At 33.1% G+C, this 23,567-nt stretch overlaps 1 protein-coding gene across 1 annotated transcript in view; it reads right to left on the bottom strand.

The window, feature by feature from the left end:
* LOC129222526 (LIM/homeobox protein Lhx5-like) overlaps nucleotides 1-23,567 on the bottom strand; it is a 163,626-nt gene that overhangs the window by 57,616 nt on the left and 82,443 nt on the right. The window contains exon 2 of the mRNA XM_054857037.1: nucleotides 19,737-19,942. Within this exon, the coding sequence (XP_054713012.1) occupies nucleotides 19,737-19,942 (206 nt within the window). The remainder of the gene's footprint in view (nucleotides 1-19,736; nucleotides 19,943-23,567) is intronic.

The raw sequence follows: 23,567 nt of genomic DNA, 5'->3' as shown, positions 1-23,567 counted from the left end.
AACAGCTTTTTTAAAAATACAAATAAAAATTCAGTTCTTTATGTGAGAAACGGTAATGGGTAATGTATGGTTAAGGAATGGTTTAAAACAGTTTCAGGTAGTGTTAACAAGTGTCTAAAATAGTTAAGTAGGCTTATAAAAAAATTTACACATACCCTTTTCTACAACGCGAAATTTCAACTTACGCGAGGGGTCTTGGAGCGCATCCCTAGCGTAAGTCAGGATTTGACTGTATTTTTATTCTTTGAATTACCAATTTTTTTAGATCGTTTTATGGTATTCTAGTTTTTGTAGTTCATCAAAATATTATAATAAATGAATCAGTAAATAAAACAATGGATAAATAGATAAATAAAATTAATGAACAAATAAGTGACAAGTATCTTTTCAAGATTGGCAGCAGTAAATTAATCAATAATAAATGCATGCTTTTCCAAAAGTGGTAACTTTATGGCAGTCATTTTTTATTTTTTTTTTAAAAACTATAATTTGAATTTCCATAAATATAAAATACAGATTATATTGGAAATTAATTTTTGGGTCTGTTATATTGGAAGAGCATTTTTGGAAAAGGTATAGAGCAGCTTGTGAATAATGTAGCTCAAAACTAGACTTTGTGAATAAAATAATTTTGCTTAAAAGTACAAGTAAATTAACAAGTAAAAGAAAATTCCTGTTATGTGAAAGTACATTGATCTCATTTTTCTTTCCCACTTCTCTGGAGTTGCTCGACAAGCTCCCGTAAAATGCACTCAGAACTTCAAATAATGACGACGGTAGTGTCCAACGATTACATCCAAACATAATCTTTAATTTCACCTCAGACAATCGAAAAACTGCTTATACCGAAGCAAACTCGTTGAAGACTGACAGCATTCCTCATGGGCTTCAATGGATCCCATTTAGCAGAGGCACATGCGCCTACCAACTTTGAATAGCCGAGGCCAATTAGCAACAACAACACCGCACATGACCAAAGCTACTGCATCGTGTACGATACAACCCTTCCTTAATTCGTACTACACGATTCTCCAGACAGTTTTCTTCTCTTCTTCATTCCCTTTTTTTGCTTTTTCTTTGCCAACCTTAAGCAAGATCTCGGCGATGGATTAAGGTAGACGGGCCTGTAGCGCACGATTTCAAAATAATGACTTCGCCAGGCCAAAAAAGAAAGAACGTGCGAGAGAGAGTTGGAGAAAACCATGATTCTGGCAGCGTTTTCGTATTATTTTTATTGTTATTGTTGTTGTTATTATTATTGTTATTATTCTCTAATGACCAGCCGCGATTTAAATGGGGCAAGGACGGCTTCACGAAAGAACGTGATGCATAGCCGGGGGTTTGAAGCATTTCCGAGAGCAAACCTGTAATTTTGGAGGGTCCGTGTCATCCCACTCTTTACTACCGGTAGGGTTGCAAAATCATCATCAAAAAGATCACAAATTCGCCAGGGATCTCGCCAAAAAGAGCTTTAAGAAAGAATAGAGTGGGTCTTAAAGTTATAGGTAACCATGTAATAGTCCCTCGTCATTTAAAAATTAAAATTCATAATAATTACTATGAAGTGAAGTTTTGGAAAACTTATAAATGGCAATGGAACTAAAAGTTTTCATTAGAAACTTTCAAGAGCATTTTGCGCAATCATTTAACTTGTTTCCGACACTGAAAAAAAGTCGAAACATCACTGATTACTTCCGGGTAACGTACCGGAATTTCAAGCGTTTACAATAACTTCTAGCAAAAAAAATATTTTTTTGGCGAAAAGTTTCCTGAATCGCAACAAATTCCGTAAATCTCGATCTTATATTGTGGTAAAAAATATTTCTTTTTTTTTTTTTTTGACCTGTGCAAAAGTATATTAGATTTCTTCTTGAGCTCAGTTACGGCTCCTCCGGATTGGGTGGAAAAAATGCAGTCTCCGTATATAGTGGCTTTGAAGGAATTGCTTGCAATTCCGTCTTAGCTTCTGTCATATTTGCTTTTTGGTGCTTTTCTAATAAATCAGGAAAGTGTCAAGCAAGCTGTTACTACATATATTAAGTTTTCAATGAAATTTTCTGAGTTATTCCTGAAACATTACTAGTTTTGGTTGGAAGGTTTCTGAATTTTTCAGAAAGATTCCAAGTTGATTTCAGGAATATTACTAACTTTTCGCGGGCAACTTTTCTAGCTTTTGCCAGATATGTTACCGGCAGAGATTAGGCACATTAGCTGCCCATCATTTTCCAAGAACGTTTCGAAACTTTTTTTCGTTCTGTGTAAAAATCAAATTTTCTTCATATAATTACAGTCGACTCCCGCTACAACGCGATTCGACTTACGCGAATCGGCTATAACGCGAGTTTCTCAATAGCAACGAATTTTAGAGCTGATACGAATTTCTCGCTCGTAACACGAAAATATTTGGAAAGGAATCGTGGTCTTAAGTAGTTAAGTCGGCTTCAATATTGACTACTAAATATTGGTTTCGTGAATGTACTTTCACCCTTTTAGCATCATTGACTGCGCAAGTTCCCATACCACACTAGTCTTGCATTGCGCATAACCATTGCATTGTTATTGTGCATAAATATTTATAATAATAACTTCATATTTTTCATTTATTTTTTTTAATTCTAAATACGAAAGTTGATGAAATATTGTAGCACCTAGGCACGATGCTTCGTCTAAAGTTTGTTAAGATGGAAAGAAAGAGCGAAAGCTTGAGGCAATTTAAGAAAAGGTAAAGATCCTTGATACGCTTGAAAAAAGTGGATCGAAGGTAGCACGTCAATTAGGTATGAGTGAATCTTCCATGTGTACAATTGAAAGTCAAGAAAAAGCGTTTCGAATAAGTCCAGACCTTAGTTTTACGATAAAGCTCGCAGTGTAGAGTCAAAGTGTCATTGATTTTGTGCATTGTAACAATATTTTATGTTGAATAATGCAGCTTTTTTTTAATACAATAAAAATTCAGCTTTTTATCTAAGAAACGGTAATGTATAGTTCAGAAGTGGTCTAAAACAGCTTGAGGATTGTTTAAAAATATCTAAACTAATTGGCCATGTTAATAAAAAATTCGACATACTATTCTCTACAACGCGAAATTTCGACTTGCGCGAGAGAGAGTTCGTGGAACGCATCCCTCGCTTAAGTCGGGACTCGATTGTATTTTGGTTAAAAGGAAGGAGAATACTTTATTGAAAAAATTAATTCTGTTAACATTAGATAACTAAATAGAAATGGACTTTTAAAATTATTCTTCATTAGCCATATTCCAAAGGCTGTTGTAAACAAAGATACAAATTAATTTCGTATATTGTGATGTATCGAACACATGCGTTTTCGTTACATGCAAAAGTTCTTCAGCCCACAAGACCTTATAATGTTGTTGTCGTGTGTACGTATTTTTCTAACACATTCATTCTTTTGTTATGATTTTTAAAATCATTTTATTTTGTACAGATTATGCACGTTTCTTGCTATTCAATGATTATTTTCTTCATTTTGAACTTTCCCAGCCTACGATGTTTCTACATCAATGTTTCATAAACTGCATATTAGTTTTACAATAAACACCTAATCAACATTTTAAAGCATCAATTTCAATTTTGCCAACCGATTTTTTGTTTTTTTTAAAGATAACGCATTATTAATATGTTGGTCATTTTTACATCCTTTTACAAAAAAGGAATTATTGTATTCGCGAAGAAATTTTCACTCAAAAATCGACCTTAATTTGCATTTTACTCACCCCCAAATGAATATTGAGTTTTTTTTTTTTTTTTTTTTTTTCCGACTCGACCGGACGTAGATAAATGCCTAAGAACGTATAGACACGCGAAATATCCGTAAAGAGAAATCCCGAGTTAATTACAACGAATTTTCTCGTGCCAGTATGTACGTATGTATGTATACGTGCATATGTGCGGATGTGTGTATGGGCGGATGTGCGTATGTGCGGATGTGTGTATGTGCGGATGTGCGTATATGCGGATGTGAGTATGTGCGTATGTATGTCGCTTAACTCAAGAACAGTACTTCCTAGAAAGTTTAAATTTGGTATATTGACTCCTAGTGGGTCTCGTTGTGCACCTCCCCTTTTGGTTGCATTCGGGTGTTTCAAAAGGGGTCTTTTGTCCCTTTTTGGGGAGAAATCATTGTTAATTTCGATGCAAACTAAAATGGTGTTATTATTTGACGGGCACTTGGCGATATATCGACAGTCTTGTATTCGCCAAGTTTTGTCGCCAACTTGGCGACAAATTTGGCGATTTTTTTTCATATGTTTAAATTTGGCCTCTGTTGGTGATATTTAGAGAGTAAACTATTGAATCACATTAAAATTGCCGGTAATTGGGAAATTACATTAAATTGGAGTAAAAGGAAATCATGTGATACACACATCAGTTCGATTTTCTTTAGGAGAACAAAACTTCTTTCAAAATTATTGTAAAAAACTGACAATGAATTAAAAAAATAATAATTTATAACATTGCTAATATGCTTGAATAACCTAGAATGAGTAAAGTAAGAATTAACAACGTCAAAAAGCACAAATTGCAGATTACTGCAGACACGTGTTTCGGCGTTACAACGAACGCCTTAACGCCGAAACAAGTGTCAGCAGTAATCGCAGTTTGTGTTTTTGACGTTGTTATTTCTTACTTTACTTTTCAGCACAAAGGTATTTATTTATCTTAACCTAGAATGAGTTTTTATTTTTTCTCCAGGAAGAAAAACTCATTCTAAATTATTTTAGAAAATTGATAATGAGTTGAATATTTGTTTTGAAACTAAAACTTGTTCTAAATTATTTTAGAAAATTGGCAGTATATTTAACATTTATTTTGAAGGAAAAACTTATTTTAAATTATTTTAAGAAACTGGCAATGCTTTAAATATTTATTTTAAAAAAACGTATTATAAATTATTTCATAAAATTGGCAATGTTTTAAATATTTGTTTCGAAAACAAGCTTAGTCCAAATTATTTTAGAAAAATTTAACGATTTGCTTTTTTTTTTAAGTCTTAGTTTTACAATTGCTTTTGGCATGTCAGCTTTAAGGAACTTAGCCTTATATTTCTACTAATTTTTGCATTCAATGTCGTGAATTTTACTATTTGTCATTCATAACATTTATCATTCAGTGCGAATATCTTGATAGGCGATAATAAGCCAAACATTGTTACCATTCAAACAAGCCGACTTTCTGTCTGACTACAAACTTGCTTGACCCAACTTCTTCAGTTCTCTTGCTGCACCCTTTACTTCTAACCTTTATGGTAAATAATAGCAGGTGTAAGGGAGGCAAAAGTAGGCCATTTCCTATACGTAGTGACCAGCACTCGTTCAGAAAGTGAAGCCGCTTTCCCACACTGACGGCCAGTGTTATGTTACATCATTTAAATTTCGAATTTCGTAACTACTCCTTCACTTTCGCTGGCACTTGTGATGACATGAGATATGGAAATTGGGTGGAAGAGTGGTATAGCTACAACCAAAATTGCTACTGATTTATGTTCGTTATGTTGAAAAAGTACTGCGTTCTGTTTTATGTTTCAGAATAAGTAATGCACTTTTTTTTCTATCATGAAGCAGAAAACCTGTTTTTAAAAGCTTTCTCAACTTATAAATAAGTAACGTTAATGATATACAAAATTTTCTGAACTTTATTTCACGAAATCATCAATTTTTGAAATTTTTTTGGAAAAAGTCAAGGCTTATGTTGTATTAAAATTTCTGTACTGATATTCCTAGTTTAGTAACAAAACATATGAATAGATTTGTGAAATTTAATTAATAAAACCTGAAAGAAACTACAACAGTTTTATCATGCGTCTGATTTAAGGCCCCTATTTAGAAAGCGGCTCTAGTCTGATTTAAGTCCATTTAGCTTCAGTGCTTGAAGGTAGTCGTATTTTGGTCTAAAACTTTCACTTTTATTTATGACCTCATTTTTACATCTACTCGTCATTTTTCGCAACCAGCTTTTTGTAAAAATATTGGTTGACGACCGTAACTTTATACAAAGCCGTCATTTTCTTCTGTCTAACTTCATATATTACGCTTATTTGTCTATCCTATTTAAAGTCTGTGTTTGTCTGTACGACTGCAACTACATCTCCTCGAGGACAACAAAGAGTGAAAGGTCGAACCAAGTATCGAAAAATTCAAATATTTTTTAGGATCTCGGTGCCTTCTGCCCCATCTTTGCACGACGTCATATAGCGGAAATATGAAATTAAAGCGTTAATTTTCAGCGTTTTTCACCCATTATAAAGACGTGTAACAGTTGGTCGCTTGTCAATCGCTGGTTCGAGTGAAATTGGATTACGCAAGAAGCGTATTTGATGTGAAACCACACAATCCAATTTTCATAAACAATTTTTTATTTTGAAAAATAACTTATTTTACCTATTTCACTTTGGCCCACATTTGTCGATTTTTAGATTTAAAAAAATATAGAAAAATAATGTTTAAGAGCTTTACTTGTATTGCTTACCAGTATTGTGGAAACATTTTTTTAAATTTTAATATTTTAACTTTTCTTTACCTTAGACTATATATTCATTCTATTTATCACAACTGGGCATCTTTCTGCTAGTATGACTCCAGATCAAATGCTCCCGAAAATCAGATTTATCGAAATCTTTTGATTCAATTATATATTCCCATCTCGGTGACGATTGTCCATTAATGTCCGCGATAGCATACAATCAAATATTACACGGTCGTGCTTCTCTTTACAGATCACGGCCAGGAAACTCCGACGAGTCACTTGCAAATGGGCGACTTCTCAATACTGCAGCACCACTGTCTGATAAATGAATTTCCACCAAAGTGCGCTATCCGTTCATTAAGGGCATGCTTGGGCATGCAATAAACACAGGTGCTGGCAAGAGCTGCTTAATGATTCATATGAATCTATAACTAGGAAATCCGAACTTATTGATTTGCCCTGCAGTAATGCAAGATGAGGCGCCAAGTCATACACAGGTAAGTGTCGCGCACGCTACAGCATGAGGGCTTCAATGGATTCTGGAAGCACGGGGCTGATTTAACCAGCTGTATATATATGCGCGGGCTTGTGCCTACACAGCGACGATCCTTTCGGCAAATAAAATCATTTGTTTCTAGTAAAGAGCAGTTTTGATAACACCTGTTAATACAACTGGCTGTTTCATTGTTTTCGTGTTTAATTGAAGAAACATGTGTCGTGAAAATGAACTCATTACGGATGAAATGCATGTTGCACTGTTTTCCCAAATAATGAAACAGCTGATTTCTGGTTACATTTGACGCAAGCGCTCTTGCACTGTTTATTTTTCTGTTTTTCTCTTATAGAGTTGAAGTTATTCTGTAAAAAATGCTTCGCACTTGAGTCTTTTTTTTTCCCCCTCCCCTAAAGCTCGTGCACGGAAAGTTTCTTGTATTGAATCTTGTAAAGAAAATTGAAATCTTTGTTAATCAAAGAGCTTATTGGAAAGCAATGTTTTATAGTTTTCTTACTCGTTTGTTAACATTTAACTGCTAAAACATCTATCCAAATTGTGTCACCATGTTAAATATAACTGTCAATATAAGTTCATTAAAAGAATTTGTAATTATTATGATTAAAAATTATAATTTGAGAAATAATATTTGATGATATTTTGGAAAACAAGACCCGTAGTTTCCTTTGAAATAATAATTTAAATTTTTCACATTGTTACTCTAATATCTATATTGGGTTTCGTCATTTTATCTATGACTCCTGTGTTTATTTTGCTAAAAACACACATACAGGAGTCTCTGCTTTTTCTTTTTCTTTGAGTAAAGTACATGAGTTTTAAACGTTACCCCAATCCTTCCGGTAATTAATGTGTATAACTGCAAAAAAAAAAAAAAAAGAAAAAGAAAAAAAAAAAAACACTTTGAATACTTATGAGTTTCTTTTTTTAATTCAAGCAAATTATTACTGAAATCCAATCCTTTTGATCAAAGAATTAAATAAAAGAAAAACCAAAAAAGAAAAAAATAATAACAAAATACTGTGCTGTTTATTATACTATGTTCTCTTTACTAAAAATACTATTTACAATATTTATTTATAAAAAATATTAACTAATGAGAGACGATCAAATAGTTTAATATAGAGTCAAAAATTTGCTGAACTTGGAGCGAAGCTATTTAAAACTGCATTATTAAAAGTTAATAATACCTGCTGGAAAAGCAAACTTTTTGCTCCATTTTTTTTTATTTCAAAATAATATTATTTAATGATTTCCAACAGTCAATCATTCAAGAAACATGCTACATTTTAAGCAGTTTATCAGCCAAATATGTCCGAATTCACATATACCTGTTGCTAAAAACGCTTACTAATGATATAGTGTGGTCAAAATATTCCTGTCTGTTTGAAACTACATTTCCACTAAAACGCCTACTTATGATATAGCATCGACTAAATAATCCCGTTAGTTGGAAGCTATATTTCCACTAAAACACCTACACATGATATAGCGGCGACGAAATAATCTCGTTCATTTGAAGCTATATTTCTACCAAAACGCATTTTTTAATTGTGTCATCAAAAGAGTGTTGACCATTTAATTGTAACAAATTAAGCTGACGATTTTCATTGATAAAGCACTACAAGATATACAACAGGCACGTTCATGAGGCATCGTGACTGAAGAGCATGAGATGCAAACTACAATGCGTGACACTACCACCTTCGTACGGCACCCAAACCACCGTTAATTGCTCCTAATAGCCCTTTTTTTCTGCAGAATACCGGAACAAGATTTTATAACTTCATCTACGCATCAGGCCAAGAGTTTGAGCATGGATAATGCCCCTAGTCGTGAGGGTAGTAAATTATCCGAGCAAATAGTGAAATTTTCTTTGATTTTTTTCATTATTATTTTATGTCAGAATCTAAAATGCTACTAAAGCCTTTTAAAAAGTGCCACCATATAGAGGCTGCAAAAGCTATTGCCTCAATGTAACGGTTTTAAAAATTAACATACACTACAGTGGCTCCCAAAAGTGTTCGTATACCTACGACTTTCAATGAAATAGGCCATTATCCATTGGTTAGAATTAATATTTCGGAATATAAGATGTATGATATATTTTTAACAAAACTACATGAAAATTTTTAATAAAACATTAAAACATATTTTTAAAAAAATCAAAAACCAAAAAGTGCCGGAAATTTTATCTCACAAAAGCCTTCGTACACTTTGAAAAAAATGTCAAAAAATTAGTAAATAATCTAACTTTTTACAAAGTTATTATTTAGTAAGATATCATGCAGTATTAACAACAACTTTGAAACGTCTGGGAATAGATTTCCTTGTTCTTTCTTTCTTTTTTTTATGCAATTTCTGAGTAAGTGTTCAGCCGTTCTTCGAGTCTTACTGTTTCTAGTTCGCTTTTCGTTTCAATGGCGTATTTTCGTAATCTAGCTACCAGATATCTCCAAATATGTTCCATTAAGTTTAAATCAGGCGATTGAGGAGATATTTATAAGCTTAAGGACAATTTTTGAGGCACCAAACGCAAACGTGTGCTTCTTATCATTATCTTGATAAAAAACAAAGTTGTTTCCGATTATCAAATTTTGGGCTAAATGTTTAAAATTGTTTTTTAAAATATTTAAATAAACAGCATGATTCATTATTTCATCAAAAAATTACATTTTTTCAAGTTCAGATGCTGTAATGCACCCTCACACAAGAACACCGTCCTGATTAATTGATCCAGCTAAGTTCTTAAGATTAAATTCCTCATTTTTTCTTCTGTTTACAATTATACAACAATTTAACCCAAAATGTTGAATTTGTTTTCATCTATACGTAAGACGTTGTTCCAAAAATGTTTTGAGCTTATTTATCATTGATATTACGGTGGAAAGCGTAAGCTTACTGTTTTTCGTACGAACAAGAAAATTTCTGCGGGAAGAGGTCCCATTTAATCCAGCTAATCGGAGAACTTGGCAAACAATTTTAAGTGAAAACTAAAAGTAAAATGTTTCATTCAATTCTGCAGAAACTTTTTCAGCACTCAAATGTGTATTTTTCATAATTTTTGTAACTGTAAACGTCCGATCACGCTTTGTTAACTTAACACGCTTAACACGTCAAGCACTTCATTGTAGAATGGTATAAATTACCTAATTTAGAGACATTTCAAACAAATTTATGGCTACTGTAAGGGGAAAAAATCAAATTTCGAATCGTGTTTGTTGTTTTCTACGCATACCTGCCATTTTAAAACAATAAGGAATAGGGAATAAATAGACAAAATATTAGCGGAAAATGACTTAACAGTGTCATTACAATGCAAAAATAATAATAAAAAAACCAAATATGATAATTTTAATCATGAATTTTATTTATTCGAAAATATTTCAGTGTACGATGACTTTTGTGGCGTATTTTTTCTCTTTCTCTTCGTTTTTTGACAAATTTCAAGAATAAAATCTGGCAATATTTTGAAAAAACTACAGGGTTTTATTCAGAATGGCATAGGAATGGTGCAAAAATAAATTGGACTTCACATTCGAATTCAGTTTTGCGTTATTTTTGTTCTACTACAAAATTTCAAGGTGTACGAACACTTTTGGAAGCCACTGTATATCTAAATTTGCTACTCAATTTGGTAAAAATACTAGTCTGAACAAATATGGAATGATTTTGACGAGTATTACATGAATATAATTAGTAAATTACTGTTTAAGTTTGCTCTTTTTCAAGAATCATTTGCAATTCTTGAAACTAATCTTAAACAATACTTTGTTCAAAAATATTTATTATTTTGTTAAAAATTATCTAACTTTGTTCCATTGCAGTATTTTCCACTTTTGCAGTGATAGGGGCACTGGTAGTGTAGTCTGATCAGTGAATAAATTGTTTATTTGTATTAAAAAACATTTAAGTAAGATTTCATTTTCAGAAATTCACAACATCGTTAAAAACTAGCCTTAATAAAGACATTAATAACATTTTCTTGAAGTGGATAGCAATTAAAAAAAAAAAAAAACTGATGGAACTTTTTTGGCTCTGATACAGGTTTTTGGGGTAGATAAACACAGAAAATGGACACGTCCAAATATTAGACAAACGTAAAAGTTTCAAGTCGTTTCCTTTTTGGAATTACGTAGAAGGAAGTTACTGTTGCCAATATCTCTAAGAAATTTTTTTCCAAGTTCTTATCCAAAAGGAAAAAAAAAGGAGGGAGGGAACAAAACAAAATGAGATGTTCTTAATTGGGATGCGTTCATTCTCTAGACAGACAAGTCTACTCAACAAAAATCAGCAGCAGGTCTTCTTATGTAAAAGTTTCTAAAGTATAATTTACTTTTTAACTAAGGAAAATTTTTAAAACTTATAATTGTAATCATATTAAGGAATGTATTATAATATTATTTAAATAGGTTACTGTCTGGTAAAAATTATTTTTAAGACGTTACACTCCTGTGTATGTATTTTTTTCGTATTGTTTTTTTTTTTTAATTTTTATTTATTTATTTTTTTTTACGTTGAAATTTTGAATTACGGATCAAAAGATAATATACGCTTAAGTTGTATGGAAAAGCTACAATGGGGTCGTTTCCAAAATTTTAAAAGTATTTTTTTCTGAAAGAGCATGCTTAAAAACATAGGATCTGATTATTTTTTAAATAATTTGCTTAAAATTAATATTAAAAAAAAATTACTTAAATCTGTACGCTTTCATTGTTTACGCTTCTGCCGATGACATCACGAATGATGAAATGCCATTCAGTGTTACCATTCACAGGGCAAATATTTAATTCGCATCTTTACTCACGTGTGCGGGAACGATATGCTTGATAGCAAACGTAGAGCTCAACTTTAATTCGCTTCTTCCTTATCATAACGTGGAAACGCGGTAGAAAGGTGCGCCAAAGAGCATCATTTGTGACGTTATCAAGACCACGCCTTGTTTGAAAAATTGGAGTTAAAAAAAAAATAAATAAATAAAAAATAACTGTTGGGAAAATAAAAGTATTTTCTGGGTTCATGTTTTTTTTTTTTACTTATTCTATCAATTTCAGTGACAAAAGTACTACTTTTGACGGAAGGAAACAACCCCATTATATTCGTGTTATTGAGGCACCAATATCAGAGATCATACTGCCGTGGGCAGGTTAACGGTAAGTATCTACAAAAACAAGTTTTTGAGATAGTTGAAGAAACGCGTTTTTGATTCCCCACAAACTTTAGCAAAATGTTGAAATTTGATGATAATTTCAGGCTTTATTTTCCGTGTAAATCAAATACTCAAACTTAAGTAAAATAGATTAAAAAAAATAATAAAATAAAATAAAGAAATAAATAAATAAGTAAATAAAATAAAATAAAAAAAAAATATGAAAAACTTGCAGATGCTGCTGTTTACCTTTCCTGGGCAGCTGTGCAACTTACATTTTAAATTTAGTTGTACTTCTTGAAAAATTTCAATAAAGTAGTAATCAAAAAAATATTCGACTCTTCCTTAGTAAAAATAAATAACTTTATATTAATTTGGTTGAATTACTATTAGTTTCAAAAATTGTAAATAATATTTATATTCACTATGTGGCATAGAATCTACATGAATTTGAAGTTAAATTAAAACGAACCGACATACAATACAGATAAATAATATTGTTAAGTACACATAAAAATTCTCTGTTGTATTTTTTGTTGCTGCCAAAATAGCAGGGAAGAAGTTGGAAAAGCTGAGAGTCCGTGGTTGAAAGTTCATCAATGGAAGAAACAAAAACTGCGGCAACAACTGTCCGCAAACGAGGGCAATAACAAAAAGCCACCTTTTCGTGTTGGATATCTATGTCGGGAAAAAAACCACCTGCTTTAGAGCAGCCCCTAGAAAGCTTCTTCCCCCTCATGAAATCTTGATCCAAAATCCCATCGTGTATTGCGTGTTTCCCCCCTTCGCTACCTCCCGTCTTTCGTGAATTATTTACGCCCCTGGGCCGCAATTGTTTTGTCGTGGGGCGCGTTGCCATGGTTGCCGCGGTTGCTCCCCCCTCGTGACCTGCACGTGGCCTTTCCCAGCCCCCACGCGACTCTTAATTACCCCGACACCCCTAGTATTAATCAATGGATCGTGTGAACTGCCCCGTCGGTCACGCGACATCCCGAATATGGCAGCTCGGATAGGAACTTCTGTCACACACGTTTGCCCCGTTATAAGATCCTTGTATCAATCTTCCGAGTCATCAGTTGTAAAAAGAGAGACGCAACTTCAGATCTGAGCAGTGGATTTTTAGGAATTTTTTTCGCAAACTTTTGCTTTTATCAAATCTAAAATCTTTGCAGTGGCGTATCCAGAATAAGTTTTCGGAGGGTCATATGGTAAAATTTCAAACCGGGGGAGGGGGGGGGGGGTGACGTGCACAGAAATTTTGGGGATCGGCACAAATGACTTTTCCGGGCCCACTCAACATTGTTTGCTCCTATATGTCACGCCTATTTTTAAAAATATTATACCGCTTCAAGCTTGGGTCCGGGCCAGCAGGCGTCCCTTATCCACCCCCCTGTGCACGCAGCTGGGGAGGGGGCATTGTTAGCTTTACTTCTTTTCTTTGGTCAAAAAAAGAACATTTCTAAGTTTGGGGGAATACATTAACAAATCCACCTCCTCGCTACGCCCCTGTTTAGCTGACAGATTACAAAAAGATATTTTTTTAATGTTTCAAACACCCAAGGATTTCATTTAAACTCATGTACATAAATTTAGTACCGACTATTCCAGGGACCTTCGTTGACCTACTAAGTATTTAGCTCTGTAAAACAGCCAGAGTATAGTCTCGTGTATCGTCATTTTACACTGATGGATTTCGGTTCTAGTTTCCCGTCTCATGTATCGTCTAGTGGTTAGAACCGATGGCTTTCACCAAGATAACCCGGGTTCGCTCCTCGAAATGGGTCACGAGAATTAATCTACGTATTTCTATTGTGCTGTAAGGTAATCTCAAGGCCTCATGCAGTGTTACATAGTATTTTAGGCCAGAGCAGGAACTTAACACAGTGCTTTTAGAAAATTTAAATGAGTTATTTAAATGCGGTAAATAATAACCTCATCGCTTGCAAAACATTTCAAAATCTCGATTTATAAAACAACAATCTTTGTCGCAATAATAAATAATTGTGAAATTTTAATGAGGATATGTTTTACGAAAATATTCCTTTATGATACTGCATATAAATGGGTTATATGATATCGTTCGTATACACACATCAACGCAGATGACATGTTGTGCACACACAAGTCATTATTAAAAGTTTATGATTAAAACAACGAAAATAATAAGAGGAAAAATTGCTGTGACCCATGAGAACAAAGACATTCTTCTGCTCAAAAAGAAATCAGAAATCCAGGAAATAAGTTCAACAGCTCATTAACAAAATGTAAGTTTACACGTATAAAACTTAAACTATAAATATTATTCAATACTTCAAAAGATCCTTAAGAAGACCTCCTTATTCAATCATCAGTCCTCTTTATAAAGGTCTGTACGCTTGGCACCATATTTTTCGTTTGTTTCCCAAAGAAATATCGAAAGCTCAACCTCATCACTTGAGGTTGAGTGTACTCACATCTCCACCCAACCTGGAGAAAAATTCTAATTCTTTGGGATGGAAGCTGATTGCGTCCAAATAGTACAATTATGTGCCGCTGAGAACAATGCTCAGTTAGAAGCAGGGAATAAGTATCCAGGCCAGACAAAGGTCATTAAGCTTAATGGACAGTGCGCTTGGGTTCTGGAGGGGTCAACGCAGTTCAAAAGAGAGAATCATCATAAAGGCAGAAGGAATCAACCAGAGTCAATGAAACAGGAAGAAAAAAGAAGGCAATGTAAATGATCTTCGGATGTAGTCAACGGTTGGGTTTGAAATTTTTCGGCCGGCGGCAGAGTATTTTGTGTTTTATGTAGGGCTGCGGAGTCGGAGGGAAGACGACCGACTCCTACTCCGGGAATTTTAAAACCTTCGACTCCGACTCCGAATTTTTTACCCCAAAATCAGTACGAGTCAAACTTTGACGCCGCGAGCACTGGCAGAGTGGTGGACTTAGAGGGAAAATGGCCGAATCGTACTCCGACTTTTGGAGTTTTAAACCCGTCGACTCCCGACTCCAACTCCACAGTCCTAGTTTTAATAAATATTTTCAGTACACTCAAAAAAAAAAAAAAAAAAAAAAAAGAAAAGAAAAACTTCCTCTCCCATTTTTTTTTTTTTTTGATTAAACATTTCGAAGAAAATACTATGAAGGAACATAAGAAGTTTTAGCCCCTTTACATAAAAAAAAGTTAGTTTTATTTATCCATTCATTTATAGATTGAAACAGAATATGAGGACTTAAGAGTCAAAAATGGGGGGAAAATGTAATGAAGAAAAGAAAAGCAATGAAAACAATAAATGTTGTACTGAAAACATTTTATTAAGGATTGAGCTTAGACATTGATATCAATATATTCGAAGCAAAAACAGAATAGTTAATCCAAAAGGATGTAGTAAAACGTCCAATCTAATCTTCATGATTAGTTTCAGTTTGTTTTGAAAATATTCTATCATTGTCTGAGCTCAAGGCGTAGCAAAAAAAGTCTTTAGCATATTATTTGTTGAAGCATATTTAATTGCCTTACAGAAATGGCTTTTTTTTTTTCCTTCAGATTCGAATAAGGGTAGAAGAAATTTTGAAACAGAAATAACGGAAGAGGGGAATAACTTTTAAAAAAAAATCAGATAGATGGATATAGATATTGATACATACATAGACACATATGCACATACAGTGGAACTCCATGTATTTGAATCAATTTGAACCGGACCCCATTCGGAAAATTGGATTTTTTCCGGAAAAGGTTACATTTTAATTACCTACTGTATGTATGTTGGAAATAGCAGAAAAAATCAATTTTTAATAATAAAAAAAATGCATTCCATTACAGTAAACTCTCGATAACTCGAAGTCACATGGGACTGGCTAAAACGTTCGAGTTATGAGAGCCCACAGCCTGCTCATGAGTTTGAGACTCAATGAAAATTTCGAGATAAAGAAATATGAGAGTTATATAAGGCTTGAAATTATCGCGAGTTGAGTGTCAGCAGATGAGAAGGCGTTTTTACATGTTAAGCTTAATTACAAGTGCTGTACATTAATATAGCATGTACGGACCGTACCCTTAATAAAAGGCATTGTTTGCTGAATTTCTCGGTCAAATTAAACTGTTTGACTAGAATCACGAATGGAAAAAGTGCTTAGTTATTTTGAGAATAGCAGAAAGTTTCCGTATCTGAAATGCTGAAAACGATTTCGGATAGTCGGAATGTTCGGATAGTTAGAAATCTACTGAAAATAAAAATTTGCTTAGAAATTTGAAAATATAATTCCAAATGAACAATTTTCGTTCTGGTTCGAAAGTGTTCTTATTGTTTTCTAGTCTGAAAAATCAACAAAATATCTTAAACGGGGCAAAAAAAAAAATTAACTTGAACTTTGACATCTTGAATGCAAATAGGGAAGTTTTCGATTTTTCAATTTTATTTTTATATGACAGAGTAACATGTATGAACATCATAGGTGAAAAAATTTTTCCGATACGATAAGTAGTTTTTTTTTTAAATTAATTTTTAAAGTTCAAGCTTTTGTGACGTCAAATGGCATAGGAAGTGACGTCATGCCCTCTTCCGATAGGGGAGAAGCCGAAGGTCACGCATTCGACTTCGAAGACGAAACGTAAAAGCTTATCTCCTCGCATTTAACTCCTCGCTTTTCTGGAACATTAAACCTCTCATCCTCTCAGAAATATTGGAATAAAATCATTGATGTTACACGAGGAAGATTATTTAGATTGTGCTTTAACGAATCCGGTCTCCATAGTGTGTTCAAAAGGATTATTGAATTTCTAAAAAATAAAAATATCAGCGCGCTCAAAATGTTCCTAGCGAAAACAAGGGATCTTCGGCGGGAGGCTGCACATTCGCGCCCTGTGACGTAGGCTCGTGACGTTTCAGAAGCGCGCACTTTTGCGCGTGGATTTTTAAAAATTCATTAAAAATCAACCACGGTGTTTTGAAATTCGGCGATGGTGAATTTTTTGTTATTGAGGGTCAATTAACAATATTCAATAGCCAAAATATGAACATTTAATAGGTTGCAACTTCCCTATTATGTTTTTTCGCAATCACGAGTGTGTGCGTGTATATAGGCGTGTGTAGGCATGTGTGTGGGGGATATGTGTATGTGTGTAGGCATGTGTGTAGGTAGTTGTGTGTATGTGTTTTTGTGTGGGGGTATGGGTGTGTATGTGTTTGTGTGGGGGTATGGGGTGTAAGTGTTTGTGTGTGTATGTGTAGGTGTCTGTATATATGCATGTGTGTGCTTGTGTTTGTGTGTGTAGGTGTACGTGTGTGTGTGCGTGCGTGTAGGTGTATATGTAAGTGTAGGCAAGTAAGTGACGCAACCTGGAGACGGTTTTCGCTAGAGGAGCAGCATCGTGAGGCGGCCGGCCGTGATGCTGCAGAGGGAGGCGGGGGAGAAATAAAATCATAGGAATTCAAAACTGTCAAGTGAGAACAATAAGCAATCGTGATTGCTCAAAAAAAAAAAAAAAACAATTGAAAAGTATCAGACGAAAATTTTCTTTAACTTTAAAGCTCACATTTTTTAAACACAATTTAAGCCGTTTGTGAAAAATCGTCGCAATAGAGCGTATGAATGTAAAATTTCTTAACTCATAAGAATAATACCGAAAAAATGTGTCATGATACTGAATTCCCTAGTCTCAAAAGTGAAGAGAATATTATCTCGGCCATTGTTTGTGAATATTTAATCAACGGAGTAAACAACCATTATTGCTTCGGTATACATTTAAGCAAAACAAATAGCATTTTGTTTTAGCAAACTCATACAAAATTAAAAGTAGATCAGAGGTTCCTTCCCGTACTGAAATTGGTGACAATAAAGAGGCGATAAATATTTCACAGCGGACAATTTTGTTTCAATGGAACTGGTACATTTTGAGCTATAATAGATATTTTGTGCAAGGAATTTGCCTACTATATCTTTATTACGCGGATATTTAGAATCAGATGCGTAAAATGAGCTTTAATACCGCAGGGAGTTCATTTTCATTGGAGCAAAGTTTGCATTTCAATGTATCTGTGATAGGATTTATTTTGTTTCATCTGAAGACATTTTTCTATGTAAAACTAAATTATAAACTTCTACGTCTAAAACAAATATTTATAATTTGATATAAGAACAACATATTCAGCACTGGTTATTACAAATTACGAAGCATAAATAAAAACGGTATTTTAAGAAACAAATATCTAAATTATAAAATTTGAATGTGAACTAAATTCTAAATTTGCAGTGCTGAATATGTTATTTATTTTTTTAAGCTGGTAGGGATATAAATTTAGGAGAACAACGCTATTTAACTTTAAAAAAAATGCATCTTATACAAAAAAAAATTGTTACATGAGATGACTCTTATTCATAGGGAAGTAATATTTAAAAGATAATAGAAGAATCAGTGCAGTACAAAAAAAAAAAAAAAAGCTCGCAAAACCGTAATTTTTAAACTAACAGCTGGATTATTTGCTGAAAACAGTAAAGTATATATCCGTAGTCACAACGGTTTATGGAGAAATTTTAACACACGTTAAAAAACTGTTATGATTACGAAATTACATTATGGTAATTACAGGTCTTGTACGTATTCGTGGATGTTTGTGATTCACAGTATTACATTTCTTTTTGTTCACAAATTAAAAACTCATCGCTGGTAAAGGTAAACACGAAATATAACTCAGATGAAACAGCGAGATGAGAAAAAGTTTATTCTAGTAAAAAAAAAAAAAAAATTGGCTGCGTTATAGTACTGGAGATGATGACATTCAGTTCATGAAGTTACAAGATAACACAATCACCAGTATCCTCTCCTAACTCAGCATGTTCATATGACTGTGAAGATATTTTACTATTTGGTTTTTCAAGATTTTGAACTCATTTTCAAAATTTATTGCACCCGGTAGCAAATTTATAATTTTTGTCAAAAAACGTCAGGCCTTTTCTTTTTTGTGTTTCCAAAGGTTGATTGCAAGCATCCAAGCCTCATTCGATGGTAACCCTAAGGACTACTACGCACAAATCAACTGAGCTGAATCAACCTTTCTTCTACTATGCCGAATTTAGTTCGAGCAGCTGTTCCACAACGCTGTTAAAACTGAACCGAGTTAAATCAACTAGTTAACTTACGCATAGAACGAACGCTTGGCAATGTCCTGATGAGTTGAATCAAATAAAACGTTTGCTTCAACCCTTCGGGAGGAGAATGGCATCGGCACATGTGCCTGGTGTGCCTGATGAGTTGACATTCGTGTGACGGATGCTTGGAGATTCCTTCAGTTTTCTATCAGGTTATGCTTCCTATTAACCGCCCATTTGAAAGTTAATTCAACTAAATTGTCTCATGTATAGGAGGCCTAATAAAGAAAATTTAAAGTGCTCGAATGATCATTATTTCATTTAATTCTTAAAAAAAAAAGATTTCATTTCTGTGTGTGCTTCTAAAAGTTGATTCCTGACAACGAAGTCTCAGCAACTCTAATCACGAAAATGTAAAACACTCTAATGATCATTATTTCGTTTCAAGGACAAGGAAACATATAATAATATTCATTACCAGGCTAAGGACGGAACTTAAAGAAAAGGAAATGTTTCTTACCTTGGCTATGCCTACTGCTGAGATAGTCCTCCTTGCAGATGAACCTGTTCTCGTCGAGAACGTAGAGTTCTTCGCCGGTGGACAACTGCTTTCGACACACCAGACATGTAAAACACTTGAGATGAAACACTTTATTCCGCGCCCTGCGGACAAGGTCTGTTGGTGAAATTCCTTGAGCGCAACCCGAACACTTCGTACCGAAGCGCCTGAAAGAAACAAGGGAACAAAATCAGTAAAGGACAAAAGATTCAGTTGCTATATTATGAAAACAAATCTATTGCCGTGGGCAGGTAAAGTGCTGCAACTACAAATTTTTCATTTTTCAACCATTTTGCATTTTTGTCATTTATTGTGCTTTTATTCTACAAGCTTGCACTTATTATCCACGACAGATCACGTCTTCATAATATTAAATTTTATTTAAGCTCAAGCTTAAAAAAAAGCAGAAAAAATGTTATAAAAAATGCTTATAATTGTTAAACAGAAAGGTCAATGTCACGCACAAAAAGAGAGAGAAAAAAAAGAAAGAAAAAGAACGAAAAAACACCAGAAAAAGCAATAGTTAGTTTTCAAATGAGCAGTATAAACAGTGCCTAACTACTGCTAAAAATGGACAATAGCAAATATTTGTCAGTAGTGTGTTTGACCTCCTGTTCTTCAATGCAGACTCGTTTTAAGAAATTTATTACGAAGAAATGAAGAAAGGGGCACTAAGCAAATGTAACAACGTATAACAAAACGAAAGAGATAGAAACTTCTGAAACGTGTACTTTTCAATAGATATTTATGTATAGAACGGCTTTTGCATTTCACTTCAAAAAACATGTATAACATATGTTACCGTAACCATTTTTCTCTTCCAGATGTACTAATTTTGCTCCTTTTTTCAAATATATATGTATAAACAATCCAAAATATAAAAACACATTTAAATACACTACAAAAAATTTCGGTAAAATATAAAGCTAAAAAAATATATATGGGCTTCAAATTCATTACATATCGTGCTCATTAATTCTTGTTGCCTTTATTGGTAAATACATAACTTTTACTTCGCATTGAACAAAAATTTCTTCGTAAAATTTAATTGTAGTTTGATTATTTCGAGGATAAGATTAATCATTTCCAGGCTAAAAGACGGAGTTATACAACAATAAATTAGCAAGAATGATAGAATTAGGTCAATTTTTTCCCCTAAAATGAGTTTTATGATAATCATTCATAATATTTTCTACATTTATAGTCCCACTTAATTACATATAGTTGGGTTTTCCCATTTATTTTCGCATTAAACATAAATAACAACTATTTATTGAATTACATTTGGTACAATGAATTGCAATTATCATTTGGTACAATGAATTAAAAATTTTACTGGGTCAACATTAATAAAAAAAAGCAAGCTTGTTTTATGAATTCAAGAATTGAAATGAAGTAGCTAATGAAAGCATTGAGAAATCAAGCAATTTGAGAAAAAAAAGGAATCTTTTTACAGAAAGATTAAGGAAGGAGTTATATTTAGAAGTAAAAAAAAAAGGAAAACCGTTCGTCAAGGTGGTCCTAGCATCCCCATGGAGATTGAAAAGTCGGCGCCTCTCGGTCACAAGCTGCCACACCAAGTGCTTTTACTGGAAACTACCTGATTTCATAAAAATTACATAACAACTATGTCAGTTGCTTTACCCACCACAACTCAAACGTAACGCCAAAAATATTTCAGAAAACGCCTAAATTATTGCGGACGAGTCTCGTTACAGTGTAACATGTCTCGAAATAAGGAAAGATCGTCTAATGTTTTTGAGGCATATTTCGAAAATGAACGGAAATGTAAATGAACGCACGTGACTGTTTAATAGCCGGAGTTGAACCCCTTAGTAGTGATCCGTGGGTGTAGTCAGTGACGCGAAAGAGCCGTTGATATGACCCATAACCCCGCATAGATGTCGCGCCCACTAGTAACTCATGAATGTGCTCAGCGGGAACAACATTTGGAGGGATGGAGAAGCGATTTCCTATTGCATATCAATTATTTGGGGGTATCATGGTGATAGTAAAAAATTCATAAAGAAATCCATTACTATAGATCTTTTTTTTTTCTTCAAATTACTGTAAAGGTTTTTACTTCCTGTCACCTTTATGAAAAATACGCAGGAGGATAAAGCTGGCTTTTCCTGGATACCTATCGCCCCTGTTTGAACATTTTTCAGCAACAGTCTTTTTTCTACAAAATTGTGTCTTCTAATAAGTTTTAATTCAAAAAATATCCATACTTTCCAGAAATCTGGTTTTCTTTTCTGTTTAATAAAAAATTCACTCTATTGTATTTGGTTCCTATTGCATATCAATTATTTTGAGTTACATCGTGATAGTAAGAAATTCATAAAGAAATCCATTACTATAGAAACGTTTTTTTTTCCAAATTACTAAAATGTTTTTACATCCTGTCCCTTTTATGAAACATCCGAAGGAATATAAAAATGGCTCTTCCTGGATACCTACAATGTCTCTTTGAACATTTTTCAACATCAGTCTTTTTTCTATAAAACTGTACCTTCTGATAAGTTTAAATTAAAATACTATCTATACTTTAGAGAAATCAATTTTTCTTTTCTGCTTAGTAAAAAACTCATTAATACATTGTATTTATTTCCTATTGCATATTTGGGATATCATGATGGTAGTAAAGAATTCATTAAAAAAATCCATTGCTATAGAAACTTTTTTTCTTCTTTTTCTTTTTCAAATTGTTATAAAGGCGTTTACTTCCTGTCACCTTCAAGAAAAAATTTGCAAAAATGTAAAAATGGCTTTTCCTGGATACCTATAATCGCTCTTTGAACATTTTTAGACATCAGTCTTTTTCTATAAAATTGTACCTTCTAATGAGTTTTGATTAAACAATTATTCATGCTTTCAAGAAATCAATTTTTCTTTTCTGTTTAGTAAAAAACTCATTACATTGTATTTAGTTCCTATTGCATAGTTTTTTAGGGGTATCATGGTGAGAGTAAGAAATTCATTAAAAAAATCCATTGCTATAGAAACTTTTTTTCTTCTTTTTCTTTTTCAAATTGTTATAAAGGCGTTTACTTCCTGTCACCTTCAAGAAAAAATTTACAAGAATTTAAAAATGGCTTTTCCTGGATGCCTGTAATCTTTCTTTGAACATTTTTAGACATCAGTCTTTTCCTATAAAATTGTACCTTCTAATGAGTTTTGATTAAACAATTACTCACGCTTTCAAGAAATCAGGCTTTTTTATTCGGTTGTATTTGGTTCCTTTTGCATATAAATTATTTGGGGGTGTCACGGTGATAGTAAGAAATTCATAAAAGGTCCATTATTACTTACTTTTTTTTTTTTTTCAAATTACTATAAAGGCTCTTACATCCTGTCAGCTTTGTAAGTTTCACAGAAATGTAAAAATTGCTTTTCCTACATACCTATAATCTCTCTTTGAACATTTTTCAATGCCAGGTGGTTTTTGTAAAATATAAATTGTTCTATATATAAGGGTTTTCAAAAATAAAATGAGTTCTATAAATTCTTTACAGAACCTGCTAATTAGCTGTAACTAAACGATTATCCATACTTACAAGAAATCAGTTTTTATTTTTCTGTTTAGTAACAAACACATTTTATTGAATTTGGTTCCTATTGCATAGAAACTATTTGGGATGTCATGATAATAGTAAGAAATTCAAAAAAAAAAAAAAAAAAAACTTTTACTATAGAAAGTTTTTCTCTTTTTGAATTGCTATCAAAACTTTCACTTCCTTCAAGCTTTATAAAACGTTCACAAAAGTGTAAAAAATTATTTTCCTGGATACA

This window comes from Uloborus diversus, chromosome 5 (genome assembly GCF_026930045.1).
Source record: "Uloborus diversus isolate 005 chromosome 5, Udiv.v.3.1, whole genome shotgun sequence".
Classification (NCBI taxonomy): domain Eukaryota; kingdom Metazoa; phylum Arthropoda; class Arachnida; order Araneae; family Uloboridae; genus Uloborus; species Uloborus diversus.
This window is presented reverse-complemented; position numbering and strand designations above follow the sequence as displayed.